This window comes from Palaemon carinicauda, chromosome 18 (assembly GCF_036898095.1).
Source record: "Palaemon carinicauda isolate YSFRI2023 chromosome 18, ASM3689809v2, whole genome shotgun sequence".
NCBI lineage: Eukaryota > Metazoa > Arthropoda > Malacostraca > Decapoda > Palaemonidae > Palaemon > Palaemon carinicauda.
Window position 1 is genome coordinate 74,802,083 of NC_090742.1, and position 23,763 is coordinate 74,825,845.

General features: G+C 38.4%; 1 protein-coding gene across 5 annotated transcripts in view; it reads left to right on the forward strand.

The window, feature by feature from the left end:
- LOC137657899 (venom dipeptidyl peptidase 4-like) overlaps positions 1 to 16,402 on the forward strand; it is a 352,664-nt gene extending 336,262 nt beyond the window's left edge. For all 5 annotated transcript variants that reach the window (XM_068392534.1, XM_068392532.1, XM_068392531.1 and 2 more), the window contains 16 exons: positions 334 to 452; positions 1,774 to 1,868; positions 2,036 to 2,110; positions 2,840 to 2,892; positions 3,127 to 3,344; positions 3,585 to 3,754; positions 5,886 to 6,071; positions 6,344 to 6,523; positions 6,769 to 6,872; positions 7,353 to 7,476; positions 7,892 to 8,035; positions 8,189 to 8,337; positions 8,533 to 8,727; positions 8,847 to 9,007; positions 9,150 to 9,361; positions 15,334 to 16,402. In XM_068392534.1, the coding sequence (XP_068248635.1) occupies positions 334 to 452; positions 1,774 to 1,868; positions 2,036 to 2,110; positions 2,840 to 2,892; positions 3,127 to 3,344; positions 3,585 to 3,754; positions 5,886 to 6,071; positions 6,344 to 6,523; positions 6,769 to 6,872; positions 7,353 to 7,476; positions 7,892 to 8,035; positions 8,189 to 8,337; positions 8,533 to 8,727; positions 8,847 to 9,007; positions 9,150 to 9,361; positions 15,334 to 15,429 (2,281 nt within the window). In that variant the 3' untranslated portion in view covers positions 15,430 to 16,402. The remainder of the gene's footprint in view (positions 1 to 333; positions 453 to 1,773; positions 1,869 to 2,035; positions 2,111 to 2,839; positions 2,893 to 3,126; positions 3,345 to 3,584; positions 3,755 to 5,885; positions 6,072 to 6,343; positions 6,524 to 6,768; positions 6,873 to 7,352; positions 7,477 to 7,891; positions 8,036 to 8,188; positions 8,338 to 8,532; positions 8,728 to 8,846; positions 9,008 to 9,149; positions 9,362 to 15,333) is intronic.
- Positions 16,403 to 23,763: the final 7,361 nt, after the last annotated feature.

The following is a 23,763-nucleotide window of genomic DNA, read 5'->3' on the forward strand; positions in this document are numbered from 1 at the left end:
TTATTTTAGAATATTTTCACGTAAAATTATCGGGCAGCCATAATGTTATTTTTATCTAAATACTTTTAAAAATGATTGCAACATAGGAAAGTATTGAAAATATAATGTAGCAAAAGTTAGATATGATATGTATTTTCTTAGATTATTTTCACACGTGAAATTATCTGGTAGACATAACGTTACTTTTGTCTAACAACTTTTTAAAATGTTGCAACATAGGAAAGTATAAAAAAGAATTAATGTACTGAAGTTAAATATATACTGTATTTTCTTAGAATATTTTCACACGTGAAATCGAGTGGGTAATGTTATCTTTTTGTCTTTCATTGACAGAAACGAGGTAGGGGCTCCTACGACATCAGCCCTCACGTCAGCTCCCAGAGGGATAGACTTGGCTGAAGTGCTTAACGGTACTTTTTCTGCTGCATCGTTTAATGGGACGTGGATTTCTGGTAAGTCTCTAGTTCAATGACGACTTTTAATTACCAATATTTATATTGAGAAAGTCTTTTAACATTTTCAAAGATCAATCTGTTCTAAAGAAGTGTATTCTTTCATTCTGCCTTGTTTTGAGTATTGTTCTCCTGTCTGTTCTTCAGCTGCTGAATCACCATTTAAGTTCGTTATGCTTGTTCTGCCTTGTTTTGAGTATTGTTCTCCTGTCTGTTCTTCAGCTGCTGAATCACCATTTAAGTTCGTTATGCTTGTTCTGCCTTGTTTTGAGTATTGTTCTCCTGTCTGTTCTTCAGCTGCTGAATCACCATTCAAGTTCGTTATGCTTGTTCTGCCTTGTTTTGAGTATTGTTCTCCTGTCTTTTCTTCAGCTGCTGAATCACCATTTAAGTTCGTTATGCTTGTTGCATAAAACTCTTCCTGATTTTGACCCTCTTTTAAATTCACACTTTCCCAGAGTGTACCATCCTGTACGTAGTACTAGGTATGTAGTTAATTCTAACCCATACCCTCTCCATCATAATGCGCAATATTATACATTATTCTAGAAGTTTTATTCACCTGTGACGAGATCATGGAATGATCTTCCTAATCAGGCAGTTGATTTAGTGGAAGTCAGAAGTTCAAACTTGTAGCGCATGTTTTCATGCTGAACAGGCTGCCATAAGTATCTCTTCATAGTTTAAATATGACTGATCTATTGTAACGTTGTTACTGATCTTAAAATATTTTATATTATTTATGCATTACTTCTCATGTAGTTTATGTATTTCCTTTCCTCACTGGTCTATTTATTTCCCCATTTGAGCCCTTCGGCTCATATTACCTTGCTTTTCCAACTACAGTTGTGGCATATTTGGTAATATTAATAAACTGTAAATTGTTGAATGTTCTTCCCACAACTTCCAAGATCATTAGTATTTATTGAAAGCTTGGTTATTCTGGTACAACAATGTACACATTGAAGCACCATAAAATTTGATAAAATGATTGAAGATGATGTGATTGGAAATCATTAATTTTCAGACAAGGAACACAGTTTCTCACACAAATAGCTTACTACAAGAATATGATAAAGTGTGTACTAAGAGATTGATGTAACTAAATAATTATAATAGGATTAGTATAACAAACTATTTTGTTTAAGAAAAGATTAATGTAATAAAGGATTCAATAAAATTAAAATATTACAGTTTGCTCTGATATTAACACAGCAAAGAATTTTTATATCAGTAAATATGTTATGATTAGTGTTTCTGCTGTTTATTTTGATAGATTTTCATGATACCAGTATACTTTATACGTTTTTTTTTCCTCCAGATAATGAATTTTTGTACCGGACAGAAGAAGGGGCACTCAACATCTTCACTGTGGAGACACAGCTTCCAAGTGAATTAGTTTCACAGAAATTTATGGTAACATATACTTTGACTTCGCATGTTTTGTTCCTTGTACAAGATTCCTTAACCTTGCTTATAAGATGAACATTAGTAAGAGTGCAGTTCTTTTACAGCCGCTATCATTTTTTATTTTGCGTAATTTCTGAACTGAATGTTTTTATATATCTTTATTTCATTTACAGCAAGAATGGCGCCCTTTCAAGTACAGCTTGTCTCCGAGCAGAAAATATCTTCTTATTGTTCATGATGTTCAGAAGGTATGGTAATCTTATTTAAATTGAATTTTAGCAATACGAGCATTATGTGTCAAATTACAATTTATTTGTAAGAGGCAAGTAATCAATACTGTATTCAAGCAAGTGTTCCTCTAAGTCTAAGTATTGATTGGTGGAACATGTCACATTTGATATTTCTTTTTTCATGGTCTAGTTTACAGTTGAATAGTATTTATCTTTTGGAGCTTTAGTTGATGGAGTATATTCGTATTTCACAAGTGGCACATGAAGGTTCCCGTGGAACAAGAATGCATATTTAAATGGTCAGTAGGATTCGAAGGATATAGATTGATTGCTATAAGTTAGAGATTTAAGTTAAATTTTGTAGTTGACCTCATAAACATATTGATAGCATGCCATAGATGAACTATGCAGGTAACTACAAATATTATTACAGCAGTAATGTGTGTATGATATAATAAATTATTTATGAACATCTGTAGAGTGAAAATTTAGACGTACCGTGCAAAATATATCGTCAAACAGTATATATTTCTTTTAAATGAAGCCATCCAGGAATCAAATTTAAGTAATAAGCTCTGCACGATTTGAATTAGAACTGTATAAATTGTAAACTACTAGTTTTCCAGTTAGTAGTTATTATCAAAGCATATTATAAAAAATATAAATATTTCAATAAGCTTTATAGAGGTTAAGGCTGGAATCTCCGAAGGTACTTTACTAATTATATTTTTATTCTATCTTTTTCAGTTATTCCGGTACTCTTACTTGGCTCGCCATACGATTCTTAACCTTGAGACTGGGTAAGTCAGGCATTCCATTTCCTGGAGCTTGTAATAGTATATTTACAACCATGAAATTCGCCTTTATATTTTTAAAAATAGTTGAGCATTCTTCCTAGTAAAATATTTTTGGTATTTCTTGACCATTATTCTTTATGGAAAAGTTACGATTTGATGCAAGTTCACATTCTGAAGATGAATGTTGAAAATCGGGATTCATTTACTAAAATCTATTATTTTTTTTTCTTTTTATAGAGAGACGACACCACTGGCTCCCCAGAGAGTGAGAACGCGAAGTGACCAGCCACCATTGCTGTATGCTACTTGGGCTCCAACAGAAGATGCCATTGCATTTGTTTCCCACAATGATTTATATTACACTACTGGACCAGACTTGAACACAATGTATAGGCTCACTGACACTGGTCAGATTGGAAGCATTTTCAATGGAATTCCAGATTGGGTTTATGAAGGTACATTATTTCCAATTACTACTTTATGGTGTTTATTGAAATCTAAAATAATATTTTCAATTAGAACTTTGTGTGTATTGAAATCAAATCTTTTAGAATGAGGAGATTTTTATTCCCTTCTCAAGACCTCTGTGATATTCTGTTTCCATCCTCGAACTTGAGAACTTTTAGAATTGAATTGATAAGCAAGAATTGTTGGACTGACATTGCTCGTTATTAATTAAAAAATGTTCTTTTCAGAGGAAATTTTGAGCTCTAATTCTGCCTTGTGGTTCGGTCCCAATAGTCGCCGTCTTACTTTTGCAACATTTAATGATTCCCATGTAGACACTATGAATTTCCCCTTGTATGGTCGCCCTGGAGACTTGGCTTTCCAGTATCCTATTCAACAGTCCATCAAATATCCAAAGGTGAGTTAATGACAACTATTTTGTGAGGACTGTATTTCATAGTTTTGTATAACTGAATAGAAGATACTGTTTATATTACAAGAACCATTTCATTTTTAACTGTATAAAATATTCTGAAATCTTAAGTTCAATGATGATGTTTATTTTATGGGGCTTTTAATTAGAACACTATTTCTTTATTAGGAAATTAGATAAGTATTCCTGACAAGAATTCGAGGTTTGGTAAATGATTTATAATTTTTGTTGCAATGTGGATTTATAACACTAGTAGTACTGTTACTATTCATCTAGAAATTGAAATTGAACCTGTGGATAGGGGTTTTTCATCATCAGATAAGACATCAATGACCTTTGATGTCAGGATGCCAGAGAACTTCAAATTATTCATTCATTCATTCATTCATCTTCAGATAACAAATAATACTAAGCATTGCAAGCCAACTTTTTTTGTGTCATTTAAAACGGAATTTAGTCGTGAAAAACTGATCTGTATGAGGTGTAAAAAAATTAAAACAAGGGTGATTTACAAATTGGCTTTACCAGGAAACCATTTCAAAGGGAAGCAGTAAGCTTTATTTGTTATTTCTTCCCACCCAAATAGAAAAATACTCTTCTGTACGAGGTGTAAAAAAATTAAAACAAGGGTGATTTACAATTTGGCTTTACCAGGAGACTACTGTATTTCAAAAAGAAGCAGGAACCTTTATTTGTAATTTCTTCCCACCCAAATAGAAACATACTCTTCTGTACGAGGTGTAAAAAATTAAAAAGAGTGATTTACAATTTGGCTTTACCAGGAGACTATTTCCAAGGGAAGCAGTAACCCTTATTTGTAATTTCTTCCCACCCAAATAGAAACATACCGTACTCTTATCATAGTTGAAATTGTCTCCTTATAAGATTTTTCTTTAGTTTGTTATAAGTATGACTTACATATTTACTGAATATCTTTTCATTGAAAGCTGTAAGATATCCTTGTTGCGATTCTTTATTTTTGGTAGTGTTTGTAATGTTAGTGGTTCAGAATTTTTATATCCATCTATTGTAATTCATAGTGATACATCATCTGTGCAGTTTTGATATAATGTACAATACAGTACAGTACTTACTCTGTATAATTTATAAGACATATTTTTTTCTTATTTGTAAAAGTAGATTTCGCATTCTTTGGTTTTACAGTACTTTTGTTGTTCTTATATTTTTTAATTTATTGGACCGTCTTAGTGGCAAATTGTTTTTTATTGATGAAAATAGTTTTCCAGCAAAACATATGTTACTTGTATTTTCAGGCTAAATACCTTAGAAGATTACATCACTGAGAAATTTTTCATATATTATTTGAATTTCAATTACAGTACCTTGTTTCAAACTGCAATATTGTACTGTATACCATTCTAAATAATACAATTTACAGTACTGAATACACATACATTAGTTTATGTATTACAGTAGGCCTAATATGATCTAGATGGATGAATTTGACTTTTTAATTGATTAGAAAATCGTTTTGGAAATTCAGGGAATAATACAGGATTTGCAGAGTAATTTTGACATAACTACGAGTTTGGATTCTTTATAAATAATGAAGGTGAAGATCACTCGCTATAAATTTAAGTTTATTTAAGGATAAGCTTTGGGGAAAGAAGCTTATGTAAAGATGGTAATCTGATTGTAAAAAAAACATCATTTTTCGTTTATACTGTATACTAACTTTATTTCATTGTACTGTACCTGCGTTCTTATTTAATGACTAAGATTTAGAATGAGTAGTTTTTACAGGAAGACTACATAGATCTTTATATTTTGATAGGTTAAATGTATCTGTATATCATGGTCTATTTTAAACTGTCTTCCATTTATACAGAATTTAAGTTTTCATCAAGACACCTTTAGCAGTTTGGTTTAGGATTATGTATCATAAGATAATTACTACAAGACAGTTTTACTAAAAAGTAATTTCACTTTGTGAAGAACTGATTGGGTTTGATAATTATAATATGAAACCATAAGATTTAAAAAAAAATAGGAATTTGAGTAATTTCAGTACACAATGTTTGATCTGTAATTATAATAAATATTCCTTTCTCATGATACAAAATCATGGTAAATTTATTTTTATTTTTTTTTTCAGCCCGGACGTGCCAACCCTGTGGTAGATTTATGGGTTGTTGATCTAGCCAAGCTAGTCAGTGGAAGCGGTGACACAGTAACTCGTCTTTCACCCCCCTCATCACTTGCCTCTGTTGATCACTACTTTACTACAGTTGGTTGGGCAACACCTAATATTGTGTCTGTAATCTGGATGAACCGTCACCAGGTAAGATATGGGCAAATGTTTACATGCAACACATGTGTCCTAACCAAGATCACCTTTGCCAGTAGCATAAACATGTATTAAAATGAATTAATGCATCCTATAAAACACAGTTTAACTCGAAATCTCTATGTATCAACAAAAGTGTTTTTGAAATATTAAAAGATAAAAAGTTTCACCTAATAAAAAGAACCCCTATATTCTTTTACATTATTTGTTAAAATTTTTGCATATGATATAGTACTTTACACAATTTTTGTAAACATGTATTACAGAACGTGAATACACTAAGTATATGCCAAGCAGAGACTGGTGTCTGCACGGACGATCTTGTTCATGAATCCCCTGATAAATCATGGAATGACCTTTACACTGCTCCTGAATTTGATGACAATGGAGGAAACACATATCTCATTATATTACCAACTCATCAGACTGATAAGGGACATTTTAAGGTTGGTTATGATGATTCATTTTAAAAATTTGATTGCACACTAAAGTTATTGTACTGTACAGTACTGTATAATTCTTTGAAAATAAGCAATTCCATATTTAGAGTAAATGGTATTTATTTGTAATATTTATTTCATTGTGATGATTACTTGTAAGTAGTTTTCAGGATTGATTTCTATTACTCTTAATTCAAGTCATTCAATATTTTAATGATGTATTTTTCTGACGATTTTTATATTTCTTTTAGCACATCAACCTACGACGGTCTTCTGACAAAACATTGATACCCCTGACAACAGGGACTTACGAAGTAGTTGAAATACTTTCCTGGGATCAGACGAATAATGTTGTGTAAGTATGGAAGTAAAAATAAGTTATAAAATCTAGGTTATGAAAGGATAATGAAGAAATGGGTTCTTGAATGAATAATGATTTTTGGTATATTGTTATAGTTAACGATAATGTAAATTGCGTTGGTATTGAGGCATCCTAATTTCCCTTATAAATCCTAGGTTCAACGTGACAGAGTGAAGTACAGTTTAGAGAAATAATGTTGGCATGAGCTATTAAATAATTTTTATTGTATATTATGTATGCTTTTTTTTTCTCCCAGAATAGAGTTATTTATTTTACTATTGTACTTGATACAATGTTAACCAATTCTTGTATTATATATACACAATTTACCGAGAGAAAAAAGTTTACGTCATAGAGCAACAACACTAAATATGATAGGTTTAAAACATGTCAACTGTTTTAGTACAATTTTAAGAAAATTCTATAAAATTGAAAATAATCCGAAAAATTAAAAAATTTCTTTAAAATTGGCAGGTATTTTACTGCTGCACCTTCTGGTAAACCTGGGCAGCGTCACATCTATTATGTTGGAGACCTTGGCAGTGCACAACCAAAACAAGCCTACTGTATTACATGTGGTTTTAAGAATGATTTTGGTGTAAGTATAGTTTAAGCATCAACTTATTTATATACCAGTTTGAAATCTTTTATTTTCAAATGACTTTTGATGATTGAAAGCAAAGTTGATATGATTTTTAATTCTCTTGTGATCCATTATATTTCCGTTTACTTGTTAGATATGACGTCAATTTATAAACTTTTAGCAGTGAGTACTGCATTTTTAAAAAGCAGAGCTGTCTGTCTTTAAAGTTACTTTTTAAGTTTACATATTATCAGCTCCAGCATATCAATTGTAATAGTTATACTGTAAATCTTCTATGTTTTTCATATGATGGAAAGTAAACCATGTTCAACATTCAGAGAAGACAAAAACTACTTTTTTGCCTGGATAATATTTTTCCTTGTCTGTACAGTAGGTTACAATAAGAAACATTTCTTATTCTGTCTTTCAGGAGGATTGCAACTACAATAGTGCAGATTTCAGCAAGGACAGCCAATACTATGTATTAACTTGTGGGGGTCCTGGAATCCCTCAGGTTACTCTCCACAAGACTTCCGATCACTCTAGACTGATGTTGCTTGAAGATAATCAAGATGTATGGTTATACAGTATATAATGTTTTCTGACAATTCAATAGTTGTACAGTATATCAATGAAATAAAATGCCATATAGTTATATATTTACTGTGTGAATTTAACTAAAATTACATTTGAGTCCAAAGCATAAAGGTTATCTTTTGTTTTCCAGATTCGTGATCGCCTCTTAGACAGATCTTTACCACTTGAAAAGCGTCTAGAAATTGACATTGAAGGTGGTCATAAAGCTCAAGTTTCCATGAAACTTCCTCCAGATTACAATCCTACTCTCTTCCAAACCTATCCCATGCTTGTTTATGTGTAAGTTACGTCATAGCTTTTAATCCCCTCAGTTTGCAACACTGATATTTAAGAAGTTGTTTTAGATATAAAGATACACTTTACTACTGTACATGTGGTATACATACACCTTGATGTTTAAGTATAGTCATCTTCTAAGTTCCTAATGTATATAAGCATTTTATACATGTAAAAAATGTACCCATTTTGTTATAGATATGGAGGCCCAGGTTCTCAGCTTGTGAGTGACAGATTTAGAATTGACTGGGGTGATTATTTGGCCTCTGAGAGAGGAATCATCTATACTTCAATTGATGGACGTGGATCTGGATATTCTGGTGATAAACTCCTTCATGCTTTGTATTATGGTCTAGGAACAGCTGAAGTAGAAGATCAGATCGCTGTAACCTCGTAAGTGTCAAAATGAAAGTTTAAATTTTAAAGAAATTCTTCTTGTGTAAACCTTATGTAAATATATTTACTTCATGCTCTACAGCGTTAATTTAATGCAATATGTTCTACTTTTACAGAGCTCTCCAGAAATCTTTCCAATTTATCGACTCATCAAGAACTGCTATTTGGGGATGGTCTTATGGCGGCTATGTAACTGCTTCTGCCTTGTCCAAAGATGTAGCAAATGTTTTCAAATGTGGTATCTCTGTTGCTCCTGTCACTTCCTGGATATACTATGGTAATTATAAGAGTTATACAAGTCTTCCATATACCTGATGAAAATTTGAAATACTGTAATACATTATTTGTGAAATCCGGAATACTGAAATTTGAAAAAAATTGATTAAAGAAAATTTCTAATTCTAATACTTCCTTTTTAGATACTGTATATACTGAGCGTTACATGGGTTTGCCAACACCTGATGATAATTTGAGAGCATACCTGGCATCTGACATTACGAAGAATGTAACTAATTTCAAGAACAAGGAATTCTTCCTTATTCACGGAACTGCTGATGACAATGTCCACTATCAACAATCTATGATGCTTGCACGTGCTTTGGAGGTTAATGATATTCTCTTCAGGTCTCAGGTAAATAAGTAATCAATGAAACAGTCAACTTAACAGTTGTACAATTATTTACTGTACAATTTTATTATTTCTTTTGTTTGTTTAGTTAGAAGTTGGTTACTTTAACTTTATTATCAATTTCTCTGACTTCAAGGGTGTGTATAAATCATTCATTTAATTTCTTATTACTGTATATACTGTACTGTATTCTATTTGAAGTGTAACCTACAAGAAGGTCTTGCCTAATTTTTTGCCAGTAACCTTGCACTGGAATGACAAATGCTGCTGATTTGTTTAAAATCTTCCCTAATGCTACCCTAATGCTATGCCTGCACAAAACCAAAAAATGACTGTGTTCCTTGACACCTCTTTATTGGATCTGCCCATGCTAATGAAAAGTCTCCGACACTCGAGCTTGAGGAGTTGGATCCTTTTTAGATAGCACAGCAGATCTCTCATAAGACATATCAGCCTCTCCTCTCAATTACCACCTTATGCCTCCTGAAGGGAGGGGATGCTGAAGGATTCAAACCTGTAGTCCTGTACTGCTGGGTTTTGGGTTTTAGTCATAAAGTCCAGCACAAAACTGAAGGAGATGACCTTCCACCCTTCGTCGTGAGTGACTAAATAGGAGAAACTGCAATTCACCAACTCTTCACTGATGCCAGAGCTTGCAAAAAAAACAATCTTGAGAGTTAGATCTGTCAGTTTACCTCCTCGAAGGCTCAAATTGGGTATGCATAAAAGCCTCGAGGGCCAAGGTAATGTCCCTACTTCAGGAGCCTGAGGTCCCAGGTGGGTAAGACTGCTCCAAGCTCCTCACAAGCATATACATTCCCATTAAGTGGAGAGTCTATAACCTTCAGTCAGAAAACACTACTTAAGGCCAAGTGGTAGCCTTTGACAGCCACGACTGTTGGGCACTTTTCTCGGCGAAGGAAAACTAGGAAATCCGAGATATATACTAAATCGCAGATGGTCCACTTAGCATGATAGAATGGCTGTAGAGGACCTCCAGAAATATCCAGACAACTCCTGTGCAATGACTCGGGAAAAGTCCTTCCCTCGGAGGAGATGCTGAATAGTCTTCAAACGTGAAGATCCAAGGACTCCACAGCTTGGTGATACCTCTGCAGGCGCAGCCAACAGACAGTGTAGCTTACAGAGGTAGTCCTCTTAGGACCTCAACTAGAAGAGCAAGCAGATCAGGATACCATTCCGCATGAGGCTATGTGGGAGCCAAGAGGGTCATATAAAGTCCTGGCGTATACAACACACTGCTGATTACTGGCTGTATCAGACTGAATGGTGAAAAGGCATAGATATATCTCTCCTCTGCATCTTATTCAAACTGTACAAATAGATGATGATGATGACTAGGATAGCTCCCACAGTCGAAGGACAACTAACACCAGACAAGGCTGGCTTCAGGGTAGGAAGATACTGCTGCTCCCAAGTACTTAGCCTCAGTCAGAATGGCTTTGAGTTTGGGAAAATCACAGGGTCAATATTTGTTGACCTAACAGAAGCCTATGACACTGTGAACCACAAGTTGTTCCTTTTAAAACTTGCTAAAATTATTTGCAACTCTAGCATTGTGCATATCATCTAGTCACTGCTAAGTAACAGACTTTTCTTTGTCAAAATGGACAGTAGGAAAAGCAGGTGACGAAAATAGAAAATCAGCCTCCCTAGTTGGAAAAGCAAGATGCTTTAAGCCCAGGGGCCCCAACAGGGAAAATAGCCCAGTAAGGAAAGGAAACAAGGAAAAATTAAATATTAGTAGAGTAACAACATTAAAATAAATATTTCCTATATAAACTATAAATACTTTAACAAAACAATAGGAAGAGAAATTGGATAGAATAGTGGGCCATAGTGTACCCTCAAGCAAGAGAACTCTAACCCAAGACAGTGGAAGACCATGGTACAGAGGCTATGACACTACCCAAGACCAGAGAACAATGGTTTGATTTTGGAGTGTCCTTCTCCTAGAAGAGCTGCTTACCCTAGCTAGAGAGTCGCTTCTACCCTTACCAAGAGGAAAGTAGCCACTGAACAATTGCAGTGCAGTAGTTAACCCCTTGGGTGAAGAATAATTGTTTGGTAATCTCAGTGTTGTCAGGTGTATGAGGATAGAGTAGAATCTGAAAAGAATAGGCCAGACTATCCGGTTTATGTGTAGGCAAAGGGAAAGAACCGTAACCAGAGAGAAGGATCCAATGTATTACTGTCTGGCCAGTCAAAGGACCCCATAACTCTGTAGTGGTAGTATCTCTATACACTTATATATGCAGATGATCTTTGCCTAGTCATCCAGTCAGATTCATTTACTACCATTAAGAGCAAATTATTAGATGCTTTGAAAGATCTTAGTGAATACTACAAGCAAAACTTCCTAAATGCTAACACAGACAAAACACAGGTATGTGCTTTCCATCTAAAAAGCTACCAGGCGAAAAGGGAGTTGAACACCACATGGAATAAGAAACTGAAGAATGATAGTTAACCTGTCTATTTAAGCATTACATCATATCAAACACTATATTTTAGGGAGCATGTAAGGAAAGTAAAGGCGAGAGTACCTACAAGAAGTAAACTCCTTAGCAAACTTACCAGTTCAAATTGGGGAACAAATCCTCAAACCCTAGGACAACAGCTCTGGCACTCAACTACTCCACTCCCAAGTACTGCTAACCAGTCTGGAAAAGGTCATCTCATTCCTATAAAGTTGATACCGAACTCAGTCAAGCATGTCGCATAATTACTGGTTTCTTGAGATGAATACCCCTTCCAGTACTTTATAACATTGGCAGGCACTGCACCACCAAACAGCACATTCAAAGACCTAAAAATATATAATAATAAAATGAGAATGATAAAAGGCACCCACTCTATGATCACATGGTGGTTAGGCAAAAATTGAAATCCTGCTACACCTTTGTACCTCCACTAGTCTGGACCCCATTAAGTCTGCAACTTACCACCAAGAACAAGGGAAAGAAACTTACCAATGCCCACCTGGTGAAGCCATCCAGAGCTCATGCGAGTGTTCCCCATGGAACAAACTTTTGTAGAAAGGATTGGGTTACTCTTAATTACGCAAATCTGTACAGATTTGGACCTTTCTGAATGTAATCAGGCGGCTATGCAGTGGATTCAATGATGGCTCAATAAGATGTGATGATGATACGGGTGATCTCGTAGGTGTTGGAAGGCGTCTTTAAACACTGCACACAGTCCAGAACAAGGGGAAAGGGGCTTCCTGTTGTCGATCCCCTGGGTTCCTCCCCCCTCTGCAGGGAAAGAAGTTGTAATGCTAACAGAAAATATATAGACCACTCTGCTCCTAAAACAACTGACAACTCCATGGCGTGAAACACTGCCCAGAAGCGCATCTGCTTCATCAGCACGGAAAAGGGGCACGAGACCATGCCTCCTCAAATGTTCTTGGAATGCTTGCAACCCTAGGAAGGTTACTTACATCTTGGGGACATTAATGTGCACGTGCCTTTCTTCGGTCCACACACCTGAAACGACAAGGTTGTCTATACGTGCTCCCCACCCCTTTCAACACATCCAAGAACAGTTGCCTGTCCGAAGGCACAGAGCTTAGTGGGCCACCAAGCCAAATCATCCTGAACCCCTGGTCCCTGTGGAACAGTATGAAACCAGTGATCCCTGTCGGCTGACTAGTGATCCTTCAGACACCATTGAAGGGATTTCTGGTGGAGGTGCCCATGAGGAACAAACTTCTCCAACAAGGATAGGGGACTGAGAAGATATTGCCAGTGCCGAGCTGATATGTCTGTCTTAAACAGGAATGGTCTCTCAATCTCTTTAGTCAACTGATGTGCGATCATCCATTGAAAATACTCTCGCTGCTGCTGAATCAGTATGCCCAGGTACTAAAACCTCTGCATGGGTATGAGATTCAACTTCTGCAAGTCTATCACAATCTCCAAATCGAGGCAAAAGGCAAGAATCCGATCATGAACCTGAAGCAACTGCCTCTCTCAAGAGGCTAGGATCAACCAATCATTGATATACACACTAGCATACGCATTCCTCACGAGTGGGCCCAAGCGGCTATCAAAGTGAACACCATGGGTAGCTGTACGCAGAAATCCTGACACGGCAGGGTGTTGCCGGCCCGGAGGTAGTTCTCTGATTTAACATTCAGGGCCAAGTCCATGAGATCCAATCATGGCAACTCCAATGAGGGCTTCAATCCTTGGGGTGACGCCCTGAAGTTCCAATCAATGACCGAAGTCCTCCCTGAAGGGGGTGTCATGGTTACCTCCCCTAGGCCATTGCCCTCTGCACATATGATTGAGTGCAAGACCACAGTCCTCATTCCTTAAGACAACCTGTCCCAGAGCACCCTCATCCCTTGCCAAGGCTGGAGACATTGCTTTTCCCCCCATGAGTAAAATTGTTTTGACATCAGGAACACAACTGGGGAACAATGAAGGCTTGGGCAGGTCAACAGCAACACAAGGAAAACTCCTGGTACGGAATCCAGCAGAAGCGGGGAGAGATACCAGGTACTTCTATAAAAGGGGTGAGGCACAGTGAGCAACCATGGTCTTGTGCTCCAAGGCATGGGAAACAAAGCCCTCCATCCCACATTCATGGTGCCAACCTCTCTCCCAACCCAAGGGACAACTTGTCAGTAGAGAGGGAGGAGTGGGCAGCCAGAGTCCTCAAAGAAAGGGAGATGAAGGTTGCTGCAGCTACTCCATCTACTATGGAACGGTAAGTGTATAGGGCTGTACACTTCTGTCTCAGCCTGCTACTGCTGGGGGGGGGGGGGGGGGGGCATGGTTTCTCCCCCACCCCTGAACCACACTTGTGCTCTCTCTCTCTCTCGAAAGACAGGTGGTGTCACGGAGCCCAATCCCGGCAACTACAACTGGCCTTCCAGAACTTCTTTGACCTCTTCATCTTAGGAGGAGTAGGTAGCAACTGCTTCTTCTCTTTCCTGGCTCAGCAAGCAGGCTGGTCAAAATTTGAGCAGCTGTTGACAACACTCCCCTGAGGGGAACCATCCCCACACGTTCGTCCAACAGGAGCCACGCCACCGAGGCACCCTGTTATAGGTAGAGAGCAAACTCAGAAAGGCCTATGACCAAGGCATAACCACTGACACTGAGGAAGGAGAAAGAGTGCCTGAACTCCCAGGCACAAGGGTTGGAGTAACAAATACAGGAGAAAGGGTGAGAATCATTGAAACAAGGTCAGGCATTGAGTAACCCTGGGAACAGGGGTAGCACTCCCCTTTCCATTTCATTTCTGGCTCATGGTTGGGGCTCCAGCATCTTGCCTGTTGGGTTGGGAGCACCATAATACACTTAACACATTGTTATGGTTTAACGGGGAGAAAATGACCACGCCCATCACTACTGGCATCACCAGGAGAGCAGTAACACTAGGGCTTCCCATGTACCAGCAAAACCTGAAAAACTTTGTTGATGTAGATTAGAATGCTCCAGACCCTTGTCGCATACTCCATGGAAACTGATCCAGGGCCGGCAGCTGCAAGAAGTTGGTCCATTTTTGCCCGTTCAAGGAGTATGCCTACCAATGTAGGTCAAAGCGCACAGTAAGTCATGCCCCTACAAGACGTACAGAGCAAGTATGGATCCACAGGTGGTTTAGCCATAAACTGGTTGTAGCGTCCAACTTTCCTCCTGCAAACACAAATTTATTTTTTCCATTCCATAACTAACAAGCTGCATTTATTTCCTGCAAAAGAAAGAAAATTAATAAGTTTGACTGGAGTTACCTGTATATCCGTGCATGACCGCGGTTGAAACAAAAGTGAAGGCTTTCTGTCCTGAAAGGGGTCAGGCCTTTTCACCCCATATCCTCATCGGCTGAAACAATCTCCCTAATTAATGGATGAGGGTTTGTATGACACAGGAACAATTTTAATTTACAGTATAGCTATTTTTGGCATTGTCTAATAAGGTATTTTATTTTCATTTCAGAGTTATCCAGATGAAAACCATGGCTTAGCAGGAGTCAAGAAACATCACTATCATTCAATGGAGGACTTCCTTAATGACTGTTTTAATCAGACTTAAAGTACTTATCAAATAATATCTTGCGTTTTATCAGTATACATTTTTCATTTTATATCATTCATTATCTTTTAATCAAACTGCCTGGGTAGAGTTTTCAGTGCAATACCATCACCTCTGTATATGATTTGCAGTTATTTTTTTATATTAGCTATTACCAGTTAACATATTTTATTCAGATACAATCACTGACATTCCACTAGCAGCAGCATTCCAGTAATATGTTTGCATTTCAATATTTTTGAAAATGTAACTTAAATTCAAACTTGACAAGTTGAAAACAGATATTTTGTTTAAAATAAATCAATTCCCTGTTGATGAAAATTAAAAATAATGATTTGCTACAAGAATTATGAAAAATATGACAAATGGTATTAATTTTGAAAGTGATATCATCCCTTGATTTTATAAACTTTTTAAATTATATTTTTATTGTAAAAAATGCTTTATGTATAGTTTTATGCAACTATAGAATGCTATATATATGGTTTACACAACATCGTAAATTCATCTAACAAAATATAAAATGTTTGAAACATTTTCATAATGTATATATCAACTCCATACAATAGACAAGTTTTTCACAGAATATACTTGTTCATGCAGTTTCCATTCATTTTTTCTTATTAAACAGAGTGAATAGATGAAGTAGCAATTGAAGAGTGGTAGTTGCTCAGTATATGTGTATAGATGAAGATTTAGTATTTGAAAAGTTGCAGTGACTGGGCCCAAATTTTTATATTATATATCTTATTGAATGGGTTGTAGAAAGAAATGCAATTTTTGTGTGTGCATTCCCATCACTGAACTTTTAAGAAGATAAATTACACAAGATTTCTGTAAAATAAGGAAATGCTATGTAACTGTATTGATATTTTGTATCATGTTAACATTACAGAGGATCACTGTATTGACCTTAATTGCATAGGACTATGTACAAATTGCACAGATTTACAAAATAAAGACATGAAAAGTTTATGTACTTTTAAAATCCTGTTAACAAAATATTATACAGTTTTGAAACTTAATCTATTACACAAAACTCTAAAAGTCTTAGACCTCAAGAAAGAAATAGAAATTAAAGCTGAACACTTATGAAGAATCGGCATTATACAATAAAATAAGCGGCCAGCTGAATAAAAAGATTTTTATGCCAGATTGACCCCTTTAAGTAAACTAGGGAGTTTTGGCTTTGAGAATTAAAACTGATTAAGGATCAACTGAGGCAGAAACAATAAGAAAATTGTGTATGGGCCAGAGACCAGCAAAGACAGAGGCATAACTCCCCACCCTTTAGTACTTCAATTTAGCTTTAGCATGCTCACAACAAAAATGACAAATTCGGAGATAATTTGTATTTTTCCTAACCATACAAACCTTAGCTATTTACATTGGGTATTACTTTCGGCGTAGCTGAAATGACGAGCCATTAGATTTTAACGAGGGTTTCCTACCCCGCGCTAGTTAGCAGGGGTAGGGGGAGGCGTAGCTTGCTACCCCTCCCTCCCTCACACACCGGTGAAATGTCTCACTTCACTTAGAGGTAGGACTTGACTTGGGGGACAGGGCTGGCGGGCAAATATGTGTAAATAGCTAAGGTTTGTATGGTTAGGAAAAATACAAATTATCTCCGCACGTAACAGAGAGAAACCTTGACACCTCCCTAAACTAGACGCGCAAAGCACGGTTAACGGCCTTAGCAATTTTCGTGAATGTGTGATGCTAGCAGTGTGACTAGCTAGGGAAAACATTCTTAAAAACCAGAATCTTAGAAGTTATCAGAAACGTTACCCCATCCCACCTCGCCAGGGGATATGGGGACGCAATAAGTATATCTATGTATATCAGGTTACACCAGGTAAACGGTTATACCTGCAGACTGTAGGTCAGCTTTGCAGAGTACCATAGGAGCTATTGCCCTGTAGGGAGGTGAAGTTGAAAGAAAGAGCCGATCATTCTTTGATAATCATTCCAACTTACCCTTGGTTAACTTTGGCTTCACAATCTACTACTTGTCCATCAAGGAGCTTGATGCATTTTAAACCATTTATTGTGAAAACACCACAGGGACAATGGAGAGTGTCTGGATGCTCCTGTGGGTCACATCTTGCAGAAAGTGGGAGGTGAAGGTCTGTAACGCTTTCATCCCGCCACTGGCATGGCCTGCGTCACAGAGCTGGTTTCTAAATATTAAGGGTGTATTCATACCCTTAACATTATGAGCTCTAGGTCACTTCCATGAGGAGAAGGATCAGGATTCAATGTCCGGTCCATGACCTTGTGGATCCCAGTTCTTTGACTTTCCTAGGGTTGACGAAACGTGCCGAACCCTCGGGGCGTGCTATTGTATCTTCCTCAAGGTAGAACCTCAAGTTAATCACTGGCGAAATCTCAGTTGATACGGATCACTGTTATGAAAGACTTCCACTCCAAAGTGCTTGAACTTGGGGTCCGAGCTGTCTAGAAAGAAGTTGGATGCTACTCTGTTCTCGCCATGCGTGAGAAAAGTGTGATGGCGACTCATGGGGTAGCCTACTCTCTTGGCCGAGGGTAATACCGGAAGAGACCTGTCCTCGAGATCAGGTGAAGATATCTGCTGTCTAGGAGTCCTGGGGCGTCAGTGGGGACCCCCAGTACTAAAGAAAGCAAACCATGCCCCGTGGAGAAGTTTTATTACCCGATCGTAGGTTGATAGGCTCTAACTCTGAATGAAAAACAACAATAATGACGTGGGAAAAAGGTTTAGCCTTTTGGTCTGGAGGAGATGTTCAAGAAACGAGCAGTGACCTCCCATCGCCTGAGCATAGGAGCGGTCTTCCTTACGACGGGAAGTTGATGGCCTATTACTGGAACACAGTAGTGCCCTCGAGAGAAAAGACAACCTTTACAAGATTCTCACCACAGAGAAAACGGTCCCCTGGTCTGGGAGATCAAAGGCGAAGAAAACTTTGGTATCCAGACTTACTCTTCGCAACTTGTTGCAAAAAGGGCATGTACTCCCCAAGGGATAAGGAGCTGAATAGTCTCTAGGTATGGGGTCACAGCAAAGCTACACTTAGTGAGAGATGTTTAACTGTGGTTGTAAGAGTAGACAGAGTTGTAAGGAAAGTTCTCAATAGGTTCTACGCTGGGAGTTATAGATGTGTCACTGGATGTGATGTGTCTGTTATGCAAGAAGATTCTTGCTAGCGAGGTGATTTTGATGGGCTGAGTCTCCTGATAAGACAAGACTGCCAATGAGGCCTGTTTGGGGGCGGGTATGGGAGAAGCCATTTATCCTCGAAGGGATCTCTCAAGGGGAACCTAGCAGGAGAAAGCAGTCTTTCTCCAGCAAGAAGAAGTGATCAATGCCTGTCGCTGTTATCCACGCTGACTCCCGAAGTAAGGTGGATTGGATAATTCCAAATCCATACACAGAATCCCCCTTAAACGAGAAAACAGACGAATCTCTGCCATTACCATAGGCTATTCTTCTCGAAAGAAGAAAAATTACTTTTCCAGGAGAATTAAGAGATGGTATCATTCATGCACTGAGCATAGCCCTGAGGACATGTGGTACCGTATGTGGCCTCCTTCCCCCTTTCTTTGATGCTTCTGTAAGAAGCGTCAAACTCAGGAGAAAACGAGGTCGACTCCCTTGATGAGATTCTCGTCTGGCAACCTCAATAGCAGGACCGTCTCTTGATTGGGTCTCTTAGAAAACCACAGAAAAGGAAGACCCCTGGTACTGAAGGACCTGGGATCTGGCAGTGGTAAATTCGAGAAAATGTCTTGGAAGAGATCAAGACTTATGATCACCCAGTCATCCCGAAGTCTTCAAAGAACGAGGCCGATCCTAGGGGGACAGGTTGACACTAGGGTAAAAACCCCGTGGAAACCTTTGGTGCTATCGAGACTGAAGCAACATTCATCGACATGACAGGCCTGAAAACAGATGTCCAGGTAAAAAGACTGAGTATGAGTCCTAGTGGTTGAACTTGTAAAGGAAGCCATGAACTAACTGTTTGTATGACCGTGAGCCTTCTCCTTGTATAACAGAGTTTGAAGATCAAACTTGTTCCCTGAGGAGAGGCTAAAGCTGGAGACTTCTGTAAGAAGCAACCGAAGAAGCTCGATGGTATCTTAATGAAACGAGTCTTTCCATGAGACCGGATGTTCTGATCGTGAAGGTAAAGAGATAACCGCTTCCCACTTACCAAAGAGGATGGAAGACACAAGTGTGTATGCTCTTATCACTTGATGTGGCCTCTCTGTCCTTGACGGAAACAAGCAGAACACTCCAAGCTCGTAGGACGGGTTTTTCCCATCACCGGAAAAAACCTCACTCAAGGATGAGAAAGGAAGATATTGCTTTCAAACAAGTCAGGTTGAAGGGAGAGCTCCGGCTCATTGTCCGAGTTGACGAACAAGGCTGAGTCCAGTGAAGGGTTGGACGAATATGTCTCTCTGGGAAAGGATTCCACGGATGGAGGCTGAAGGTGCTCACACAAAGGTCCGTGAGCGCATAGGCCGACTGAGACTGGAAGCACGCAACATGTCGACAACCTCTAGTATTCTTAGGAGGTCACCCATCTCAGGGGTGACTGGATTCTCGATAAATAAGGAAGATCTTAGCAACTAAGTTGCCATAGCTGTTGTGGTAAGATGCCGACAACCTCTGGTGTTCTCAGGCTATCCATCCATGAGGTGACCGGCTCATCTGATAAATACGGAAGATCTTAGCAACTATTGCCATAGCTGTCGCGTAGACAGCAATGAGGTCAATACCTTAAGATTGCAAGAATGAGACAGGAAATAACCCCATGGATTTATGTCTCCCTACATAAGCGGAGGAGAAGATTCAACAAATCTGCTTTAATGGCTATCTAGAAACTCTTTAATGCTTGCAGCAACCTTCCAACAATTCCACATAACCTCGTCACATTCCACACCACCCCTATCAACTCATTGTAAGTTTTCTCAAGATCCATAAACACAACATACACCTCCTTGCCTTTTGCTAAATATTTCTTGCACATCTGCCTAACTGTAAAAATCTGATTCATACATCTCCTACCTCTTCTAAAACCACCCTGTACTTCTAAGATTGCATCCTCTGTTTTATCCTTAATCCTATTATTTAGTTCTCTATAATACTTTTCCAACCACACTCAACAAACTAATACCCATAGAATTACAACACTCATGCACATCTCCCTCACCTTTGTATAGATGTATAATACAAGCACACACCCAGTCCACTAGCACCATCGACAACATAAAACAAATCAAACAATCAAACCGAACATTCAAGTACATTCACAACCCCATACTTTAACATCTCAGATCTCACACCGTCCATACCAGGTGCTTTTCCTACTCTCGTTTCATCTAGTGCTCTCTTCACTTCCTCTCTTGTAATCTCTCTCTCATTCTCGTGTTCCATCACTGGCACCACAATACCTGCAATAGAAATTATATCTGCCTCCCTATTATCCTCAACATTCAGCAATCTTTCAAAGTATTTTTGTATGTATAAGAAAGTAAATTTACCACATGATTGTGCAATCTGAAGCCAGTGTAGGCCTTACGGCTAAAATAGGTCGTCAGACACTATCCCTTGAAGAGCAGTGCATATCCTCTAGGTAAAGGTTGGCCAGGGCCCTAACCACCCATTGAGATACTACTGCTAGTGTTTTCTTGGGTCCTTTGACTGGACAGACAGTACTACATTGGATCCCTCTCTCTGGTTACGGCTAATTTTGTCTTTGCCTACATATACACCGAAAAGTCTAGCCTATTCTTTCCAAATTCTTCTCTCTCCTCATACACCTGACAACACTGATTACCAAATAATAATTCTTCGCTCAAGGGGTTAACTACTGCACTGTAATTGTTCAGTGGCTACTTTCCCTTGATAAGGGTAGAAGAGACTATTTAGCTATGGTAAGCAGCTCTTTTAGTATTGGGTAGAGCCATAGCCTCTGTACCATGGCCTTCCACTGTTTTGGATTGGAGTTCTCTTGCATGAGGGTACATTTGGGCACACTATTCTATCTTATTTCTTTTCCTCATGTTTTTTTTTAAGTTTTTATAACTTATGTATGAAAGATCTAATTTAATGTTGGTAATGTTCTTAAAATATTTTATTTTAATTGTTTACAACTTCTCTTGTGTTTTTTTTATTTCCTTGTTTCCTTTCCTTGCTAGGCTATTTTTCTCTTTAGGAGCCCTTGGGCTTATAGCATCTTGCTTTTCCAACTAGGGTTATAGGTTCGCTTGTAATAATAATAACAATAATTATTAAGAATGAGAAGGCATTAGCTATAGTTGCATGCAAGTATGGGAAGAACATGTCATCAATTCGGCAGATCTTTTACAAGAGAAAGAAGATACCATTGAGTATAGCTATGGTTCCTTCCACTGCTAAAGTCATAGCAATGGTACGTGACAAAGTTTTTGTATGAAGATAAAGAAGGCCTTGAATTCATGAATACAGAATGAGACAGAATACTGATTAACAAAAAGGACATTGATCGATTCATACATTATTGCAAGACTCGAGTCTGCCAGCAGAATGAATAGAAGTTCTGGCAAAGAAATAAAGCCACTTCCAGAAAGTAAAATAAATTCTTGAGTATAAATTGAAAAAATATAAAAATTACGGGAGAATCTGCATCCACAGACAAAGAGGCAGTAGACTTCTAACCAGTAAAATTAATAGATTACTGTACGGTATCATTCAAGGAAAATGCAATCAAAGGCAAGAAAATTACCTTTTTTTAAATTAATTACCAAAAAAGTGCTAAGCCCCCTAGTTCAGATCTAAAGATAACACCTCCGCAGGGGAGGTTTGTTCTTCCGAAGGAGAACGTCGCTTAAGATAAGGCTCGAGCTCCGCCCCTGGAGGAGAACCATAAGCGTAAGAGGGGGACCGCCGATGCCCAGAGGCGGTCTTCTCTCGAGAACGAGAGACTCGTTCCCCTGAAGGGGAAACCTGCTTCGGAGAAAGCTCTGCCACCGCCCCTGGTGGATCAGCAAACTCCGACAAGTTATCTCTCGCAAACGAGAGGAAAGTTCTCCCAAAGGAGATCGCCTGAGACAAGCTTTCTCCCAGCTCTGAGAAAAAAGCGTAGGCGTAATAATCGCTCTCTCGCGAACGAGAGAGAAGTCCTCCCGAAGGAGGACATCGCCTAACACAAGCTTTCTTCCAGCTCTATAGGAAAAAAGCGTAGGTGTAACAATCTCTCTCGCGAACGAGAGAGAGAAGTTCCCCTCAAAGGAGGAACAAGCCTTAGACTTGCTTTTCCCCAGTTCAAGGGGAAGAAGCACAGTCTTCGGCGACGAGATAGCAGAAGCAAAACTCGTCGAGCTGTCCGCAATTCTTCCCGAAAGGAGGAAGGTTGCTAAACAGCTAAAGTGGAGAATCTCTCCCTCGGAAGGTGGGGCAACCCAACTCCGGGGAAGGTTAACACTCCCTCGTAAGGGAAGGTTCTCCAACCCCTGAAGGCGAACCTCCTGGCAGCAAACTATGCTTCCCATCAAAAAGCCTTGTTCAAGTTGAAGTTTGACAACAATTGCTACCTCGTAACGTGGGCAGCTCACGAGCTACCACATGAAGCGCAGGATAATGAACAGGGCGGCCGTAGTCATCGGCCTTGTGTTCTACGTCGCTGCTATCTGTAGAAAAGAAAATAAAAGTTGTGATTAATTACAATTCATGCTCTGCTGCACAACATGAACTATTTGGGGAATAAGTCACCTTCTTTGTAAGATAATTCCTCGAAAGGGAGCTGAACTGTTATAAACTTTAACTCAAGTAATGAAACAAACACACGGGAGAGTTGAGAACCTGCCAACCATCAACGCAAGGGAGGGTGGCATGGTAGGGGAGTATTATCAACACAATGACAAATCCCTTAAGGCGGAGGCCGCCGGATATGTTGTCAACAGTAATTAAAGTTACAAGTATCTAAAGTATATTTATATTCATACATATATACACGCATATATATGTATAAGATAAATGAAATCACACACAAGAGAAAAAAAATGACAAAAAAACAATCAAGGCAAGTCTTTGCGGGAGAGAACGGCAGCATGTCCGTCCTCTACCGAGCCAAAAAGTAAAGTGGTTACTCAGCCGAGAGGTGTGAGTGAGCAGAGTAGCCAGTCTACCCCACACCCCACCCGCTAACTAGCGGATGGGGTAGTTATCCCTCACTAAAATTATCATGGCTCGTCTTTTATAAATAGCGGAGGGTTTGTACCTATGCCAGAACAAATGCATATTACAATATTAGTGGTTAAAAAAAATAAATGGACAGCACTTTAGTGCATACATTGTAAATATATTGT